Source organism: Poeciliopsis prolifica, unplaced genomic scaffold, assembly GCF_027474105.1.
Source record: "Poeciliopsis prolifica strain line A6 unplaced genomic scaffold, Auburn_PproV2 SCAFFOLD072, whole genome shotgun sequence".
Taxonomy (NCBI): domain Eukaryota; kingdom Metazoa; phylum Chordata; class Actinopteri; order Cyprinodontiformes; family Poeciliidae; genus Poeciliopsis; species Poeciliopsis prolifica.
Window position 1 is genome coordinate 1,433,330 of NW_026562447.1, and position 21,535 is coordinate 1,454,864.

The 21,535-nt window shown below is 37.8% G+C and overlaps 1 protein-coding gene and 1 long non-coding RNA gene across 5 annotated transcripts in view; both read left to right on the plus strand.

Annotated features, from left to right (window-relative positions):
* Nucleotides 1-21,535, plus strand: part of LOC129352060 (RNA-binding Raly-like protein) — a 107,324-nt gene that overhangs the window by 43,470 nt on the left and 42,319 nt on the right. For all 4 annotated transcript variants that reach the window (XM_055020858.1, XM_055020859.1, XM_055020860.1 and 1 more), the window contains one exon: nt 8,319-8,592. In XM_055020858.1, coding sequence (XP_054876833.1) covers nt 8,337-8,592 — 256 coding nt within the window. In that variant the 5' untranslated portion in view covers nt 8,319-8,336. The remainder of the gene's footprint in view (nt 1-8,318; nt 8,593-21,535) is intronic.
* On the plus strand, nt 15,999-21,242 carry LOC129352063 (uncharacterized). Its single transcript, XR_008604849.1, has 3 exons — nt 15,999-16,139; nt 16,873-17,082; nt 20,395-21,242. It is a non-coding gene; the product is annotated as an uncharacterized LOC129352063 (long non-coding RNA).

Below are 21,535 nucleotides of genomic sequence, written 5' to 3' on the forward strand. Positions count from 1 at the left end.
AAACATTACTCCCAATTATAACCAAAACCATCCCTATTCATGGATTTTTTTCTAATATCTAAAATATTAGGGGGACAAAATGCAGATTAGGAAGCTGAAACATGTAGGTTTAATGGTATTTAAAGCCTTGCATTGGTATTGAAGCCAATGCAGGAGTGCAGTTCATTTTCCTTTTAGGTAAAATTCATTTTCAATTGATATCTGACAGGAAAAAGTTACTTGAAGTTAATCTGGATTGACTGTGAGTCATAATCTCCCTCATTCAGAGTTGACAGGGATCAGAACCACATCAGTGGAAATAAGTTGTAATAAAATCCTCACAATATGATGTACAGCTGTGTGACTATCGGTTTGTTGTTGGCATTTTTATGACTTTTTTTAAGGATTCAATGATTTTATTGTCATGGCATTTCGCAATTGCTTACTTGTGGTACCAAATTTGAACTCAAGTCCCAGATCAAAAAGTCTAATAAATAATGGAGTACTATATACTGTATATGTGTGTAAATAAATAAATTAATTTACAAAAAGCAAGAAGTAGCTGAATTATGTGCAGCTGGAGTACAGCAGTCTGACTGTAGCAGAGAAGAAATTGTTCTATATAACAGTTTTACATATACATGCTATCATTTCTAGCAATTGTCAGTGAAAATATTTACGCAAAAAATAAAGAAGAAGTGCATGGATATAAAAGATTTTGCAGATAAGAGACACAACACAAAAGCCTGTTGGAAAAACACTTCTGCAGAAATTAATAGACTGCATGGGAAGCATTGTTTTGTTTAGGTCAGTGTATTATGATCTGCTGGAGGCAGAGTGTCGGAAAGAGTAGAAGCTTCTTAAAGAGACAGAGTCCAATGTGAAGACGTCAAATGTCAAAGTCAAATTTCTTTTAAGTTGTATTTGATCAGCAGAGCGTTTTTATAAGTGGCAAAATATTGTGCTATAACAAAACACACAGTACCATCCATTTAAATGTTTTGTTTATTAAATACATTTTAATCTTGTTTGTCTGATCACTTTTAGGAGGGTTCACCACTTTCCATGTGACTCAGGTTTTCTGAATATTGAAATGTCTTCGTTGAAAAAAAAAACAAACATCTTTTCTCTGTATATAATTACGGAGCTCTCCAAGGAACATAAGAATTTTGTTTTTCTTTTGCTGATTAGTACAGTAAAAGGAAAAAAAAATCCCCCCTGTATATAATAATATAAATTCTGTAGTCAGATTATTTGATGTAATATATTTTGATATCAGCTCAGGAGTCAAAGAGGAAAAATAATGTTATGTTCAGTTTCAGGGGAAGTACATTTTACCTTTTCTCTATCAAACACACAACTGAAACCTCAGGGATGATTTATGATAACCAAAAATTCAGAGGTAGGATTATAGTCCCATCGAGGGTAATTTATCTCACATTTACTAAACTTCAAACAGCTTTTAAAGAGAAAATTCAAGGCATTCCTTCTTCTTTTTATAGACCCATGTTGCTTAGCCATTTTAAAATGTTGAATTGAATTCCAGCCCAGCAGTGTGCACCTCTACTCATAAAGCCAAAGGCAGTGGGTGATTGAAAATGTGGAGAAAATTAGTTTTATGTCTTTCCGTCTTGCGGATGGGAGCCATTTTTCAGGATAGGGGATTGATATGTGAAATGTCTAATTTGACATTAAATTCATTTAGTACCTCCTTTTTTTCTCATTGTGGATTTAATTTCTAACTCCAAATAAGGCAGAATGTGCCGACTGCAGGTTATCTTCATAGGGACGAGTCATTTTCAGTCAAGGTCCACAGACGTGCTCATATGAACGACGTGCTGTGCAGCAGAGATGCTTTGGAGGCCATCATACAAATAGAGACATTGATTTACAAATAGATGGGGAGCATTTTCACAGCTGTTCGCATTGCTTTTGCTGCAGAGACATGCACACAGACAAGATATTAATGGACAGAACCCACAAGGCAATTATTTCAGCTCTGCAGTACATGGCAGCGAGACCGATGGGAAAGGTGTATCAGGTTACCTTTCAGTGTTCTGAGTCAGTAAGCAGCATCTCCAGCTTCCTCTTGCCAGTCAAGCTGCCTTGGCAACAATCAGAGCAGAGTGGCTGAGGAGAAATGTACAGCGGTGGAGATTGCAACAGGAATCAATTCAGTCAGCTCCCTCCATGCTGAATAAATAAAGAACAGTGACATGTACTTATGTGTGCAGCTAGAGGAAATTATAAAAATGATTTAAAAAGATCAAGTCATAAGGAAAAAAAAAACAGTGATTCCTTTAGTTGTGGTTTTCTGTCTGATCATATCAGTTTTTAAGTTGTTTTGAAGGAATTTTCTCTCACTTTCCTCGAAGCTTTCGCTTCAGTTCTCAGGTATTTCTGATCGGGTCAATTAAGGCTGCAATATGTGACTTTTTTTGTACATATTTGCTAAAACTGTCACCATCTCGTGACAAATGATGTATGAAAAGAGCGAGCTCCTCCACCTCCATTCCAGAAAAGAAGCTTTTCTACAAAACATTTGCTCCAAGTCATACAATTTAAAAATACTCAGGAAATGTGAGTACACTTCTAAATTTGAGGAAATAAAAAATAAATCTGTATTTATCATCATGTCTCTAGAAATAATTTTGGTGATCCTAGCTGACAACATGAAACATTTGTTCCAATGTAATGTCAGACGGAATAAAAGACTTTTTGTCTTTTTGTGCAGCGTGTATAAAAGTTTGATTTTAACTGCTTATTAACTAAAAGTCAACGTGTGTCAGATGTTTGCGTTTGTCATTTTTAAAATGAGACCTTTTGAAAAACTGAAACAACCTTGCGCACATGAACATCCTGGCATGAAAGGAAAACTAAAGACCTGCCTGTTTTGTGCTCTTTATCGACAAGTTGTGATGCTACAAAAGCTGCAGCCGATTTCAAAGATGAGAGTCGCTTCAAAAGAAATCAATGAAAATCAAGATTTCTGGGATGCGGTTGTTTTATTCTGCTCTTTATCGGGGCAGTATTATGTAAAATTCTGTTTTTTAGCTTTAAATCATGTAGTCTTTCATGCATGTCTGAGAAATCCTATAATCTTCATAACAACCATTCACCATTTGTATGATGGACCTTCGAGGTGCACCTCTTCCTTGAAGCTGCTGCACAGAGCAGCCCTATCCCTTCTTTCAACCACTATGCTCCTTCAGACTAGGCAGCGGCAATTAGCAAACACCTTGTGGAACTTGCGCACCCGCTGAACTCGTCATATGAGCTACTTCTCAGTGCAACGCTGGCAAAAACATTGCTGAAAGGGTAAAAGAGGAGCGCTGTTGTGGTAACTTCCTGCAAGTGGAGTTTCACTTTTAGAGACAGAGGCCCAATTTCAAGCTGTCAAGTTACAAAGTCAAATTTCTTTCAAGTTCTATTTGATATATATAGCAATTTTATAACAACTGAAAGAATCACATTTACTTGACTGTGCTATAAAATAGCCCCATGTGCTTAGAAAACATGCTACTGCCCCTTGAAGTAATAAAGGGGCAATAGAAACTTAACTTTAATGTTAAGTTTTCTGCAACTCTCATCATGATGTGATCATGAGACGCTTGATGTAGGTTATAATTTTAGTTTAAAAAAAAGCAAGGTCAGATGGAGAACCACCGATAAAATAAATGTGCGTCCTTCCCCTAAGAAAACAACAGAGAGTCAGACATGAAGTACACCAGTACGGAGCTGTAAAATAGCCCCATGACCAGCAACCCCCCCTGATTTATCTGACAACAGAAGCAATCTAACGCTTCTGCTCTGATTTGTCATGTTCGCTGTGACCTGTCTGCAAACATCAATTTGAAGTTGGTGTCAGACTGCTGGTTGCATCCACCATAGGATGGAGGGGGAGCATGTACGTCTGTGTACCTGCAAGCACATTAATTTTCGACGTCGGCTGCAGATAAACATCAAGGCCACTTGACAGACTGCGAGCAGCTCTGGTTCCCCCCACATACACCAACCCACACAGAGGAACGACAAACTGGAGCAACATTATAGACATGAATCATCGCTCAGGCATATTGTTGTACATAAAAACAACCGTCACAACCTCTTATCTACCGATGAGTCGCTTCTGTTTTCATATGTAAGAACGGGGAAAAAATTAATTAAAAGGGATTTAGTCTGAAGGCATTTGCTGGGCTCTCACACAGGAAGGCGATCGTTGGATTTATGAGGCAGCAAACGCAGCATTCAGAGGTCAGAGGGGTCAGGTGTTGAACCTTCACACATGATCATAAAACTGCAGATCATTGTCACCGTGTGTTTGACTTAGAGCTTTTATTTGTTATCTCTTTTTTTGGTTTTAGTCACATTGCTGTGAAAAAGTGTGTTCTTCACTATTTCAGATCAAACAGATTTTGATATTAGATACTATGAATAAATGCAATGTTCAACTGATATTTTGATTTAATCTAAACAATGGTTTATGATTCTATAGCTTTCCTGAAGAGGGTAGAGTACCCAGATATTGTACTCAAGTAAAAGTAAAAAGTAACCAAGGAATTACTCAAGTAACAGTAAAAAAAAATAGGAATATAAAATAGGAATAAAAAAGTCTTCTCAAGCAGTAAGTGACTAATAAAATTATCAATCAACTAATATTTTAAAATGACAGAATAAGACAGATCAAAATACAAAGTTAGGTGAAAATGTGGTTATTTTAAAGACCAAAATGACAATAATTGATAAAAAATAATTGGTTTCCAGATTAGTTTCTTTCAATAAAAAAAAAAAACTTATGAAACTTGAACAGAAACTGAAGGTCTGTGTCTGGTAAAATTTTGGAAAAAGAACATTTGTGTTTTTCATTCAGTGGGAAGAAAATCCAGAAATTTAACTCAAGTAAGAGTAGCAAAACTTGATAGTAAAATTACTCAAGTAAAAGTAAAACAGAGAGCTAAAATACTCTTTTTGTTTTTGTATTTTTTAAAGTTTGTTATTGAGTAAATAAAACTAGTTATTACTGCACTCTGATAATTGCCTGGATGGATGGATTGTTTTTGCTGCAGTGCCACCACAGGCGAGGAGGGGAACATGTTTTTTCCAAAAGATTAGGATTGTTTCACAGTGTGGTGTGAAAGCAAACCACAGCGTCTGAAAATGTAACAAACGTTGCAATTTTAGTCCCAAAGCGAACTGAATCTACTGGACTGTCAGGTGTGAAAACAGCCTTCGATCCCAATGTGATCGGTGGACATTAATTGTGACAAATCAAAACATGTACTCAACAGCCTAATACCAGGTTGTTTAACTTCTTTTTTTCTGTATAACTATGGTATTTATGTGCCAGATGTAAGTAAGTTTGGAAGACCACCAACTCCTGGAAAGGTTCCCTCACTATTCCATGTTTTCTCCATTTTCTCTCTTTGTGGTTCACTGGAGATGAACCTCATTGGCTTTATTTATCTTGTTTTTGATAAAGCATATTCTCCTTTTTAGATCCTTTAGTTAACTTTGTGTGAACAGAGAAATTCAGAAAATACATTTATGATTTTGCAGGTGTGAAAAAATTTTTACTCCATCCCTTCATCATCTTCCACTTAATCTGGGAATTTCTGCACATCATCTCCAACCCAGAACGGACACTTTACCCTCTGAAAGCTGTCCATCACAGAACCAAACATCAAACTCGGCTTACTGAAAGAAACATGGTTAATCACTCATTTCATGCTTTAACAAAGGAGGCAATTATTTTCTCACATTTATATATAATTTCCGCTTTATTAAATTAAATCAATTGGCAGTGAGGATTTATCAAGGTTTTCATGGGCGCAACCGAGGAAGTCCTTTTTTCTAAAAATGTGGCACCAATTAGGAATAAGTGGGTTTCCAATGGTGTGAGATTTCTTTGTTGAAACAAAGAAACTAATCAAATAATCACAACTGTTTATTTTTGTTCAAATCAGTTAACATTGGTAGAATGAAAGGTGTGGATTATGTCTTTTATATCCTCTCCTGCTACAAAATACACTTAAAATCCACATTTCTCCACGCTGGGTTAAAGGAAACTAATAATCTGTTGGAAAAAATGCAAATCAAAATGAAATTTATGTGCCTGATAGAAGAAGACTGTTTAGCTAGTCTTTCTGAGTTGTATAAACTAAGCGTCGTTTTACCATAAAGAGTGCGTGCAATAAAGGAAGAAAGACACAAGTATGAGAAATGTGTGTCTGTGTGTGAGCATGATATTCCAACATCAGTGTTTCCTTGGTTACTAATCCTATTTACTGAGGACTGGATCCATTATTTAGGTTCTCAGTCTCAAAGCTGAGTAGTTGTTATCACCCTGTGTCAGGGACAGAGACTCAGAGCAGGTAAATATTGAATATTTAGTGTTTTCTCCACACCACTTCTGAGTGATTAATTCACTAAAGGGAAACAATTCGGGAAGCATAAGCTGTCATAAAAACCTAGATTTTTACAGCTAAAGTGAAACAAGCATTGAAGAGTGTCTTGTATCCATTCACCTATTGGTTTAATAATAGCTACGACAAACACAGCTGTAAGGTTGCATCCTTTCCACGGACTGGAATAGTTTTTCTGATCCTGCAGCTCCTCGTCTATCATTTGGGCCGTAAAAAAAGAATAAAAAAAACAGCCAGTAAAGTAAAAATAATCGCAGAGGGCTATAACAAAAGCAGAGGATGGTGTTTGCTGCAGAGTTGACACAAACAGAAAGTCTGAATAAAACAGCACCACAAATTACAGCCTCCTCACTTTGCACTCGATAAAAGGACACAATTGAAACAGGAAATCTTTCAAACTGGCGGCCTCTATGTTTGGCTTCTCACAAAGCAGAGATAACCACCATGACATTCACATATTGTTGCTCCTTCTTGTGTTGCCCAGTAATAACATTTCAGCCATGCAAAAAACACTGCGGCATGGTTAAACAGTTGACTGGCCAATGACCTCGTGTGTCACTTTACATTATTTACAGAAACTAAAGTGGATCTTTAACAAGACCCTCTTTCAGCAAGACTGCGTCTAACTTCATTTTGTTTCCGGCAAAACACTCAGCATGTCATGAAGCCTCAGGCTTTTCCATATAGCACAGATAAAAATGAAATATGTAATTGCTAGAGTAGCGGTAGTATAATTTAGCTCATCAATTGACAGATGTGTACAAGAGATTGGAAATAAATGATGCTACTCTTCTTTAGCAGAGTCTGGAGAAGTCTGAATGAAATTTAAAGTTTTTTCCCAAGTTTGGATGTAAATGGATTTAAAAAAATAATAACTTATAGTTTATATTTCCATTCTACTTTTTTCCTCTGTCAATCTCATTTTCATTTAATTTTTCTGAAGGAGATGTTGGTGGATTTCTCACTAAAATCCTGCTCATTACCAGATTTTGTACAGTACAATGTGTTCGACTTACTTAATGAGATATAAACCATCAGAAGTACAAACTACCAGTGCAAAGTGTATCTGGAGCCTGTGGAAGCCATTTTGAGCACAAAATCCCACCTGATTCAAGATTCAACTAACAAAATAAATTGAGATTGTGGCCAAATGGCTAATTTCCAATTGGAGGTTTTATTATGTTTAATAATAAGAAGAAAAAGCAGCTTCAGATTACTGCACAGTTAACTCTTCAAAAAAGAAAATGAAACAATTAAACAGTCATTTGCAAAAAATAAGTTACATCAGTAGTAGTACTCTGTAAGAGTTACTTAGGAATAACAATATTTTTTTCTTTTTTCACCTGGACTGGATACTTCTGATTTGGGTTTTCGTCTGTCTGCCATATTGGATTTAACCAATAACCAATTTTCTTGTATGTTAAATGGATGGCCAGTAGTTGATAGTGTATTGTATGATGCACTAGTGTCCACTTCAGTGGTCGGTGTGCATTTATTGCATAAAAATCTATAAGAAACTCAAGAAAATGGCTTTCGGAAAATCATTTTCAGAAATAGAAATGCAGTGATACCTATGCATGAAAATTGGATTTTTAATTTAATTTCGTTTGGGTACATAAATAGTTGTGTTACTCAGCTTCTAACCCACCATTCAATGTAATCTAAACATCAGTGCATTTTGATTAAATTACTAATTTAGTCAAAAAAGTTTGTGCCCCTTTCTGACCCCCCCTAAGCAAACAAATCTAGATACCCTCTGCTAAAAGCATTTGGTCCATTTTACATGTTATTTTAAGATTGTGCTGTTCAATATCAAACATGCTTGGTGTATTTTTCTCAGGTGCAGAATAAGCTGGAGCTGGCCTGTCAAGCCACTAAAGTTCTTCCCTTCCATTCCTTCCTTCCTCTGTGTCCCAGGAGGGCAACTGGAGGAGAATGACTGGTAAAACCCAGACCAGCAACGTGACCAATAAGAATGATCCTCGTTCCCTCAACTCCAGAGTCTTCATCGGGAACCTCAACACAGCCATCGTTAAGAAGACCGACATAGAGGTCATCTTCGCCAAGTACGGCAAGATAGTGGGTTGCTCTGTGCATAAAGGTTACGCGTTTGTACAGTACATAAACGAAAGGAACGCCCGAGCCGCCGTGGCAGGAGAAAACGCCCGGATCATTGCTGGACAGCCTCTAGGTGAGTCGTTTCTTACATTTCAGTTTTCATTCGAAACTAATGAGCGAGTGGAAAACTGCAGCCATTGCTGCACTTTCCCCTTGAAACAGAAAACATTTCAGCCAAGCCGGGAACAGGACTGCCTCCCCTGGGAACACCGAATGCCTCAGGCTTTCCTCAGACTTTCAGTTCAGAACCTCTATTGTCTCTGAAGTGCTGAACCCACTGAACTGTCTGTTTGTTGTCAATCTGTTTTGGAGAAAATCCCCTCTGAAAGTGTAAATCATCCACTTGGGGGACTTGATTTTGCCATTTACCAAACAGCAACTCACGTCAAAGCTCTCGTACCAAACAATTTAGAGCAGAACATGATATGTTAAGTGGCCTGGGATATCGCCGCAGTGTGATGTTTGAGAGTTTCCTTTTCTCCTGCACACAGACTTTGCAGTGGATTGTTTCAGAGGATTTTGAGGCTGTAATTTATCCTCTCTTTTATCACATCCAAAGAAATTAGAAAAATGTGGAAAGCAATAAAAAAATCCTGGTTGTTCAGATTTCCCTCTCCAAATTTAAAGCTGGAGTACGTAATTTTTATGAGACAGATAAAATGTAAAAAAATCAAGCTCCTCTGCCTTCCCCAGTAGCAACTAGAAGCAGCCAATCAGAGCCAGAAGGAGGGTCTTAGCGTTATCAATCATCCTCTTGTATGATACAGCTTCTTCCTGAGTGTGCCAGGACGAGTTATTATTGCCACAATGACAACAGATAAACAGTTTCCTGCAATGTTGCATTGTTTCTCCACCACTATCACAGTTAGCAGCGTGTAATGAAGTTGACTAGCAGCGCTAAGACCCGCCTCTTGGCTCTGATTGGCTGTTTCTGACCGGGAGCAGTATATTTCTGGAAGATCACAGAAGAGTTTGATCTTTTCACAGATAATCTGTCTCGTATTATGTCATTAGAACATGGTAATAGTTTAACAAATATGTAGAAATATATATTTTGTAAAAGTTACAAATTGTAGCTTTTAAAGAGCTGTTGCTCCTGTTTATTTTTTGAAGACGTTTTGTCTGTTCAGGTTGTATTTTACATTATATTACATTATTTATGGGCGGCTGTAAATGTTGGTAGTCCACTGTTCGGTTATTTTAGTATGACTTATGGCAGCTCAGATTGCTGGTGTTTTTCTTCCAGTTTTTCCACCCACTTAACTTTCCTTGTACTCTGTGAATAGCTATCTTCTTTAGTCGAAACCTGTTGTTACTTCTTGTCATTCGGAAGGGTGTCAATGATTGTCTGTTTGATTGTGTTGGCCAAGACATTTATGATTATTTGCTGGTTTTACGTAATAATATAATTTGCTCAAAAATTTAATTTCGGGTTTTTATTAGACATGATGAATAAACACTTCAGAAATATAATACTGTATTTGTAAGTTTCACTTTTTTCAAATAATTAATGAAATATGTCATTTATTGAGCTCCACCCATATATCCACCTTACAGAAACTTGCACAAATAATGTTTACGGTCATATTCTTTTACAAGAAACTCACTTAAAAAAGCAAAACTACCCCTTTCACTTGCTGATGTTAGAAATGTTGTTGCTAATACAGACACCAGAACTCAACCAGCTGGTAAAAAAGTAATATTTTCCAATAAAAAGACAGGAAATACATGCAGCAGGAAAGCTTCTGATTTTGTTGCAAAAGTCATTATGCATTCCTCGTGCGTTATCTTCTGCTTTTTTATTATTATTTATTATTTGAGAGAGAAAATAGAATTGAAATACTTTTATCCCCAGTGAGTTTGGTTCACACCAACCAGGGTATTGCGCCCTCGCCGTATTAGTCAATCTACAAGTTAGGTGGCGGGGGCAGGGATGGGAGATACATCCTTAATTGACAATTAAAGCCACACTCGGCCTCATCCTCTCAAGCTGATCCTTCTAATAATAACGCAGTGGAGAAATGAATCGGCTATATAATGATTTGGGTCGAGGAAGGACCTCTGCAAAGGATGCAGCTTCCAGCACAAAAACATTTCATTAAAGTGTTATTACTTGCAAGTTGATTGCATGCCGGTTTCAAAGGTAAGCGCGTATATTGTTGTTTCTGAAGGGACAGCGCTCATATTTTTCGATTTCAAGACATTATTGAGCATGTTTACTGAGTTCAGTTACACTGAAGTTAGAAAAAGGTGAAAAGGAAGTGACTGTTTTGACTTCAGAAATTGTTTCCAAGAGGTCAGAAACCTGGATCCACTAAAAAGTGCCTCTTCTCTCAGTGACACATAAGACTGTAGAGTCATCACAGGCTCCCACCACTGGAAATGAGACTGCGTGGAAACTGAATGTGTTTGTCTGCATCAGGATGAAGAACAGGATGAAAAATTCTACAATAACACAGCTGGAAGCGCCGCCTTCCGCTGGCGCTGAATGAAAAACTCAATGGTCCATTACTCCGTCAAATATGAAACGGAGTTAATGACGTCATAGCTTGCATTCAGAAAACAGCTTTCATTACTAAATAATGCTACGTGTAATACTGTTCTGAATTGCATTTTGCTCCTCAGTGGTGAAGATTGTAAGTACTTTGCATGAGGCAACATGTAAGATATTTTTAAATGCATTTTCTCTCTAAAATATACAGTTAAAGAAATCTATAAACGTAACAAAATGACAAACTCAAAAAAGTATGAAAGCCTATGTGATGTAGATAAACATGTTTTTCAGTAATAAGAAAATGGTTTAGTAAGATGATAATGTATTTTGATAGAAAAAGTCTGCTTTTAATTTAGTTTTTTAGATTTACACATAGTCCTAGATTCATCTTTCTACACATTTACAAACTACTAAAGATGTGCAATTAAACTTAAAATAAATTCCTTTTGGACTGGATTAGCAATATACTGGGTAAAAATGGCGCTTTATTCTATCTACTCTTTGCTTCATCTAGAGGCAATTACTTAGTGGAGATTTAAACATTTATCCATTTGCTACTTCTTTTCCAAAGATATCTGTGATGTGCTAGTTGGATGCTTTGAGGTTTACCAGAATTTGCCTCCACTATAAAAACATCCAAACAAGATGGCTGATATTGTTAATTCAATATTTGAAAGCGTGACCAACATGGACTGAATGTCTTTGTTCTCCTCCTCTGCTGCTTTTAGTAAAACTACAAAAAAAAATTCTGAAAATTGACATCATGATTCACAACATTTCCTTTTGTTCTCTGATTGGACCAGAAGAAATTCTTCAGGAGAAATCCAAGTGAATGGGAGAAAGTCCTAAAAGAGCACTGTAAGTCCAAGGTCCCCCAAAATAATACAACCTGCAGAAAGTATTACCATTACAAGAATGTATTGCTCAATGGTAGCTAAATATAAAGAAAAATGGCAATATAAAAACCCCCTGCTTTTTATTGTTTGCTTTTGCAATTCAGTAGATTTTTTGGGCTGCTTCGGTGACAACAAAATATATTTTACTTAAAAAACTGCAGATATGAACAAAATAGAAATCTTATTCAATGTCAAATAATCAGTCAACATGAATTAAAATCGGTTTATCAACATTTTTAGACCTTTTCTGCATTAATAGATGTTAAAACACACTGCTTCATGCGCTCTCAGCAAATATTGCTGGAGCTTCTGGTCTTATTTATGGTATTTATGACTTCAGTCTTGTTTTTCCCATTTCTGAAGGTGGTTATTTCAGCCGTGTCTTGTTGTGGCTTTTTGTGTATCTGCCCTGAGCCGGCCGATGAGTGATTGGCAGGAGGTGATTGAAGTCCTGATGGAAAAGGACAATGAAAGAATAGCATCCTACATTTTTCTGAGAGAGGCCTTGTGTAAAGGTGAAAGGAACTGTGCAAACTGGAAAGATTCAGACTAACAACATCTCCAGAGAGCCTGTCTTTTATAGTAGCAACGCATGATAAGCTGTCTGATGTGGACTTATTTTGAGTAGTTTGACCCTCCCTAAAGAGATCTGCACTCCCTTCACCTGGAAGTTTCATGGTGAAGGTCCATCCTATTACAATATTAATGACCACAGTGAAGGATAATGTGTGATGGATCACCAATCATCCTGCCTCCAAATGGCATTGGCAAGAGTTGGGCACATAAATAATAAAGTGATTTAGATGCAAAATCCATCCTAAGCGGATTACAAACGCAGTGGCACTGCAATCAATCGTCATTTTGGGCCAACAGGATGCATAGCAAACAGGATTCTGAGAGTAAACTATACGAGTAAGCAGCAGAGGAATGAGCAGAGAGGAAGAGGCAAAAAATTCAAGGAGTATGCAACTGAATGGCGTATATAGTCACACTTACCAACTCATTATTTTTCAAGAACAAGCTTTTAAAGCAAACCCTTGCACAAAGAATTACAAAACCCTGCATAACAAACATAGTGACTTTTCAACATTTTTTTTGAAATATCTTACTTTGTTAATTAATTTGAGTATTAAATAAAAGAGTTGTAAAACGTTAGATCAAGGCGTTTTTTCACAAAGGATTGATTTTGATTGATATATATATATATATATATATATATATATATATATATATATGTGTAATTTGACTTTTGTTTTCTTTAAATATGCTTGTCACTTATTTTCTATTTACATTGTGTAATTTTATACCATAATCAACCAGGTTATGTTACCGTCAGTTGATATAAAAATGCTGTATAAAGAAAAGAAAAACAGCTATATCTGATGCCTTGAAATTGGCCTCATCTCTCTCAGAAACCCCTTTCTGATACTCCCACACCGGTGCTACTCTGTGATAGAAGTTGGACTGAGAATTAGTTTGCATGATAAGCTCAGCAGATGCTCAGTTTCAGGTGTTTAGTAATTGCTGCTGCTAGTCTGGAGGAGTTGAGTGGGGGATGTGGGAGCTCCAAGAAATAGCTTTGTGTAAATAGGTGACACTTTCTGTTGCCCCTTTGCAACTACATCACTTAATTATTGGAGGCTCCATGATGGAAGTCAGCAGTGAGGGACGGGAGTATTGAACAGAGCAACTGAAATTGTTTTCCAAAGTTGTTTTCTACAGTTTATTCGTGGCTTTCACTTGTTCCAGCCGAGCTAATTTGTCTGTGAAGGTAACACACCTGGTTCATAAACGGCGGTGTTTACAAAAGTAGGAAACAGCTGGCTTAGAAACTGACCTGTACCTCCTCCTGACGTGTTGATTAAATTAACGACCTGACCTGAATTCACAACACTTGATTCATATGATTATAACATAAACACTGTTTCTCGTTAAACCGGAGCAGCCTTAAAAACCAACAAAAGACGAGATGCTAACCAGTTTTTTCCGTACATGCTAGGCCTACGTGTTGGCGTGGCATCGTCTCCATGATTACCAGTGGTTAGACGCACCTTCTCCATATTGCGATATTTGATATTTTTCTAATCACACTTACTTAAAAAGTATATGAATGTTAGTCTTCTTGTAAAAAATGTTAACGGTTACACCGAGAGCTGCCAGTCATCATGATTAATGGCTGCTTTCCATCACCGCAGTATCTTTCCTCATTAAAAGTTACAAAATAAAATGTCGAGTTGGGTTTGCATCCTTGCAGACATTGAGGTTTAAAGAAAACTTGGTCCACAACATAGCAAGAGACTCACATAATAGAAGTTATTGCAGCAACATGTGACTTCATGCAGTTTTTGTTTTTCAGTTTGTCGTCTTTGTTTAATGCTCTGTGAAACCAACAGTATGAAAATCAGCCTGGCTGTTGCTTTGTTTTCAGACCTTCAGCCATAGGACTGAGAACAAAGCTGGTTTTGTGCTGAACTCCACCGTTAACATTCAACAGGCCTGCATGTGTCTGATTTGCCTTGTGAAAAAGATATTGATTTGGCCCCATCTCCTTCAGTATGACACCAAATTCACTTGTAAAATGCCTGCAAGATGAAAAGACAGTTTAAAAGAAACGGCTACTTACCTAGACAAATATTAGGCAGTTGAGGCAGCAAAGAAAAATGCAGTACCTCTGTATAAAACTCGTGTGACTCAGTGAATAAATATCACAGGCTTAACATTGCGTGAGCGCCACAGCCCGGGGGGATTTCTTCTTTAATGTCGATCCAGCCCAATCCTCCTTCGTCTTCTCCACCTGGCTGTTGTAAGTCTTTCCATTTTCACCAACAGCATTCACAGGCTCGCTCCCCGCTTTGATATTTGTGCGGATAATTCAAAGGGTGTCTACAATGGCTGCACACTTCACTAACTTAACTTTGAGTGCCAGTTTTTTGAAGCATGAACAGCCGTGAGTGAGAGTCCCTGTGGGCGTTGCAGCGAGATGGGCCAATTCCTCCTGATCTGCTGGACTGAGCCGTGCCAAAGCTAACCCCACGAGGAAGTCTCGGTATCTTTCATGTCCCTTCCTTTGCCTCCAAGGCCGTAAGAATATTTAATGCATCTGAGCATGTGTGTGCAGGAAGCCATGCGAGAATTCAGCTTTGTGCCTCATTCGATTAAAGAAAAGAACTATTCCCCACAAATTGCTATATCAATATGTAATCTATTTCTTCTCCTTCCGCTCTTAGTCCCTCTTGCTATCTTTCTGTGTCCTTGTGGGTGATTAGAATGCACCCCGGTTGTCTGTCTGCTTCCTCATTAATCACGCTCTGAAGGAGAGGCCCGGACGTTGAATGCACAGTTAGCCTGACCCGGTCCTTAACAAAAGCCTCCAGATATAACACCAGGTATTGAGTTGCACACAGGCTCATGGTCATGCCAAACCAAAGCTTCTTTTTCTGCTACAACGATCAAGCTTGCTATTACGGTTTGCTATTTACCTCGCCTGCAAGATGCTTTTTTTTTGTTTGTTTTTTTTTTCATGCGGGCAAAATGCTTAGCTGGGGCCAGAGCCACTTTGTGGACTGGAAGTGAGATGGATTACCGTGTGGATTTTGGCATCAGACACTGCTGCTAATTTTCTGATTAGAAACCTAGGTTTCAACAGTCGAGAAACACTGAGCTGTGAATCAAAGTCGACTCTATGGGCTCTGGTGGTCTGGTGTTTGTTTCAGCTGCATTTTCTGTGTGCAGATTCAACTAAAACATGTAAGGGAGATAAATTCATAATATTTCAAGTATAACTTAACTAACAACTATGTATGAATCTGTTTTATCAGAATTAAGAGTGTATTCACATTTGGAAATCCTTCAATCTGCTCAACCAAAAGAAGACTTTTTTGTTTGGTTTCTTTCACGTTTTGCCTTTTTGCAAGCAGACATGTCTTGCTAACAAAGCTAAGCGGTTGATGATTATCGCTCCCATTGCTTGCCTAATTTTTGTTGTGCACATTTGTGCTTTTATTCAAATTCAAAACAACAACACTTTATTGATCCTGAAGGGGAATTAAATGTTGCTATAACAAAGTTTTTAAAAACGTACAACTGCAATAACTGAATGTGAAGAGCAGCTCGATCAAGGAAAGTTTCGTCATGTTTTAACTTTGGAATGGCTTCAGCAACAAAAGAAGTAAGAAGAGATGAGATCTCTGTGTCCTGACCAACAAGCTAAACTAAATGAAACAGAATCAGGTACAATTTGAGATTAATCCCTACATGCTCGTTGAAGCACAAGTGAGGGTGATAAAGTGGTTGTATGAAGTTCACAGCTCGGTCCTTTCATGATGCATCACTTTTCATTCGTGTCCTAATATCTTCCAGCTGACCAGCTCGCCACCTCAGATTCCAGGGAAATTCATCTTTCCTTTAACCGACTGAGGTGTTTTTCTAGTTGATAGCAGTTGCTAAATAGGCCTGTGGGGGCCCACTCTGAGCTGGGTGGTGTAGATGGCCTGAAACAGGATTAACATTGATACTAACAAGCATCCTGCAAGCGTTCATTAATATTACATCTATCTGTAGAAGCAAAGGAGAGGAAGACGACGAGCTGGGAGAGGCGTTGAGCAGCAGAGGGATCTCAGAGCTGTATAATTCTCATCTCTGCATAATCAAAGATGCTGGTGTGCTGTTGAGAGTTCAGGTTCACAACCGGGGCTTACAGATGCAGCCGGATGCAGGAGTCACAGGCTGATTGAGCCAGACTTCTATGCAATCAGAGCAATATCGAACAGCAGACATGAATTTGGGGAAAGACTGGATAACGTAATTGAAATGAGCACATTAACATAAGAGTCATGCATTCGCAGGGACTTTATCTACGAGTCTCAGCGTTGGAAGTAATGAGTTTTTTACGTTGGATTAGTGTCTTTCACTCGGGCATGCTGGGAGATAATACTTCAGTAAGTCGGTTGTGTGTTTGTGGCAGGTGATATGATGAAGACCTCTGTGGTGCAACCTTTACTCAAAGCCTCGACTAAATGAGCAGCCTCATAGCGGACCCGAGACATGGAAAATCTGCCCTTTAACACTTCATACAAGTCGAAGGGGGTTCGTCGTGTCTTTCTCTTAATTCAGACATTGACGCACAGGATGTGAAGGAGGAACCCGAGCGTTAGAAACAAGGAGCGTACAGCGCGTAAGTGATGATTTGTGACTTGTGATTACACATGCAGGGGTAATTACTGGGGCCCTGGAGCATTCCCGGGGACGCTGGGGCCCAAAGCCCAGACCCTCTGACTCTTCGCCTTTATCTTAAAGAGCATGACTTAAGAATCAGTGAGAATCAAATCAGGGCTAACAGAATAAAATTAAAAACGGCCGATAACCTCGCCCAGAGCAGTATCATGCTCCTTCATGTGTTTACTTCCCAAACTTCCTTTTTTGACTTTTCACTGACTCTCCCTCCACGTCTTTGCTCTCTCGCTCTCTCAGTTGTTGACTTCCATCCTTTTCTTATTCCCTCATACTAATTACACTGCAGAGATGAGGACTGGTGACTTAGGGCATCCACTTCCTGCTGCAGGAAATCCAGATTAAGGGTATTTCAGTGTTTTTTATATATGTCACACCAAGTTTGATATCCGAAGTTTTTCTGCACCAGGAAAACTGTTTCTATTACTTTTGAACAGAATCCAGTAAAATCTCTCCCCATTTTGTTCTGTTACGACCAAAAACCTTAATTTACTTAAAATTTTATTGGGATTTCATATGATAGACCAACAGAAAGTAGAGCTTAATTCACACCAGCCATGTTTAGCCTGCATTAGTCAAACTCCAGTTTGTCTGGTTAGCTGTGAATCTAACTCTGATATGAACCTAAAAGCTCCTAAAAAATCTTGGTGTCGAGTCAAATAAAGCGAACTCTTGTAGAGTTTGAATGCAGGAAGCAAACTGTAGCACACTGCATTCTGGGTAAATGCAGCAAAGCAAACCCAAGAGTGTGACACTTGCCGTCGAAATGGGTTGTGATTTTTTTTACCAAAGTGAAAAAAGAAATCCTACGTCCACTGAAATATGAGCCCATTGCATTTTGTCAAGGAAGAAGTTACGCTTCATAAACAACTTCTTCGTGTTGTTTCCTTCAGTAGTTTTGGGTACAGCGCCACCAAAGGCCAGGGAGGGAACAGGTTTTTCAAAAGGTTGGATTCATTTGACATAGTGCGATGTGTAAGTGAAATAAAAATGACGTAGCTTTATGTTATTCATGAATTACTCATGTTCATGACATGTCATGTTTATGACGGTGTCATGACAGTCTTGTTCATAACCCGTCAAATCAAATACATCATGCTTCTGGGTTCAACATAACAATCCCAAGAAGTTTAATAGTCCTGGTGCATGAGAGTCACCCAAAGGTAAGAGAAGATCTTTACAAATCTATCTGACCTACTGAGACGAGCTGTAAGTAATGGAGATAATTTTCCTTCCTTATTTCCTGATAAATAACAACCAGAACTTCATTAGTTAAATACGGTTTTGCAGCCTCCTCCTATTTCTATTAAAATCTTATCTGGAAGCTTAAAAGTATTACGCTCAACTCAGCCTCTTGTGGTTTATCAACCTCCTCTCTGCGACTGTACAGATTTAATTAGGGACATCACTCAGAAGGGGGGGATAATGACTTCCACCTGTGCTGACCTCTTTGTAAAAAAGTGTCCAGAATATTTTGCATAATCTCTGCAGATTTGATTAAGACACTGAACTGTCTGCTGACTCGCTGCGACTTGCCTCAGATAAGAGTTGAGTCCATGGAATCAAAGACGTCCTTATTAGTAATAAGCGCTGGGAGACGGGGAGAGTAGCGCACAGATGTTGGCTGTTGTGTCTCAGAGGGGAAACGGACAAGCGGCAGCTTTACGGATGCAGATAGCAGCTGGTTAGAGGAGCGGTCCTGACCTTGGCCAATCCTTGTGGCTCGTTCACACTTTTTTACTACTCTGCGACAAAGAAGGTGGGAAACAGGTTTCAAAACTAATTATGATGTGGGTATTTTGTGCATCATAAATCTTTAAATTGATGGGCAATCCAAAACAAAGTGATTTAAAGTGGATTATTGCGAAACCTGAGCACCGCATGGGTTCCATGCCCTAAAGTGTGTCACCGTTTGCTCAGTAGCCCACCTGTGTGACAGAACTATTAATGAGCTCTGTCTGGATTTATGGGCCTCATCTAACTGAGGAGGATGGGCTGCCTTTGTGCTGCCTGTCCTGTCAAGTGAAATTTGAGGCCCGGCCGAGACGAGCGCCTGTTATCATAAAAAAAGGCAAATTCATCAGGTATTAAATTGTGTTGAAATGATGGGTCAAGACAGCCGCAGTTGGATGTGAGCTACATGAGTCTCATTGAGGCAGGAGCGTTTGGTTTTCGGAAGGCTAGCCTTGACTGTGTGGTCACATACTGCCGCCCCGTGGTGATAGTTATTACAGACCTGTGCAGATTGTTTTATTCATTGAAAATCTTATATTTGGTTTTTTCTGTTATTCTGAGTTTTAATACAGTTTGCAGAAGCCTGGAATTTGATTTTAGTATTTTCTGGTTTTCACTCATACCTTCCTTGTCTCCTTTTTTTTTCTTTACATTTTTCCTACTTTTTGTGGATTTTCTTCCTTTCTTACATATGTCCCACTTTTCTTTTTCCTGTTCTGTTTTCTACTTCCTTTGTCTTTCTTTGCATTTGTTTTTCCTTCCTATCTTCCTACATTTCTCAAGTCCTTTTTTTCTTCATCTTTTTCTCCTTTTCTTTTTTGCTTAGTCATTGTCTAACCTTTATCTTTATTTATTTTTCTTTCTACATTATTTTGGTACTTTATAGTCATGCAAATGCACTATTTTCTGAAATATTTATACAATATATTACATATAATAATGATTACAGTATTACCTCAAAACTTTGAGTTTTTACATTCAAAAAGTGATGTAACTGCTTCAGTAACGTTGAATTAACTAATATTAGCATATTTCATAAAAATATATTTCTGTTTTGCTGCTTTATTCTCCTACATCAAAAAATAAATAAAGTGCTGTTTTGGAAAAACAAACAATAATAACCCTAGAGAATCAGGGATTTTGTTATTTAAAAGGACAAACTTTTAATAGTATTTTGCTTAAGATTACTGAAAGTTTCTGTAAGAAAATCAAACACATAAAAATAAAATTAAAATCTTCTATTTAGGTTTTCTCATTTTAATACTTTAATAATGAACAAACATGGATGAATAACTCCAACACAGATGATGCTACTACTATTACTACCTTCCTGCTAGTATATTATTACTCTTTTATGTTAACTTTATGTATAAACCAGTGCTGCTGATAATACTACTGTACAGCTGGGAAAATAAATTTCTACTTCGAACTTGTGCTTTTATCCAACATTGTTTTACATCCCATATTCTAACCAAATCCAGATGAAATTGATGAGCTTCTTTCTCTTTGACTCTCACTGCAGATCTCAGGATCATTTGTGAACTTCATTGTCCATGAGGAATCCTGCATCACTTCATCTGTCAACCCGTCCATCACCACTGCAAACAAAATGGGGCCCATGGCTGCTGCAGATGTATTCACACCCATGACTCCATGAATCCATGAATCCATGAAACCATGTGACCCTCCCACTGCACACCTCACTGCTATCTTCCTGCTGACCTTCTCCATGTCTTGCACCGCACCTCCCAGCCATCCATCACTTTATATATAGATATAGGTGCACTTATATATGTATATATATGCATGGGAAAAATCTAAGACCACTTTTCATTTATCAGTTCGCTGGTTTTACTCTTTATACGTGTATATATGTGTTTGCGTAAAATTAAAACTGTTTTTATTCTATGAACTACTGACATGTCTCTAAAATTCCAAGCAAACATTTTGTCTTTATTTGCAGAAAATGACTGAATATAATTTATAGGTGGAGTGATAGATGAAGCATCGGTGGGTTTTTCAGCAGGAAAAGGATTCAGTGAACATGTGTGCCGCTTAATGATTCAGGAAACCAATTGAAAGGTTTTTGAGTGGTCTAGTCAAAGTCTCAATCAAATCTGGCTAATCTGCTGTGGAATATCTATTTTTTTCAAAAATGAAAATTTATGCTAGAAAACTTTTCAGTGTGGCTCAATTAAAGTACTCCAACTCCAAGAAGAGTGAATCAAAACTGTTATGGACTAAAGTGCGACCTGGGGGACCTTTGTCGGTTTTGGAGTAGTTTTTTTTTTGTTGCTGTTGTTGTTGTTGCTCTGCATTGTAGGAATGGTTAAAATGATACTTCAACAAATTACTTTTTGTGTTTTCTTTGTGAGATTTTTAATTAAAAAAAAATTTACATCTTAAATAATAAATTTTAGGTACAAAACATGTTTTTCTTTTATTAGCTGAATCTTTTTGTTTGCTTTGTTTGTTTGTTTTGTTTTGTTTCATTTTAGTGTCAGAAGTCAGGCCAAAAATCTCCAACATTTTTTTACTCACATCCAATAACTAAACGGGCTAAATGCAGTTTAGAGTTTCCAAACGTTGCTCATTTTTGCTGCAGGGAATGAACTAAAATCTTCACCAACATGTACAACTTTGAGATCCTTTTCAGGCATTTT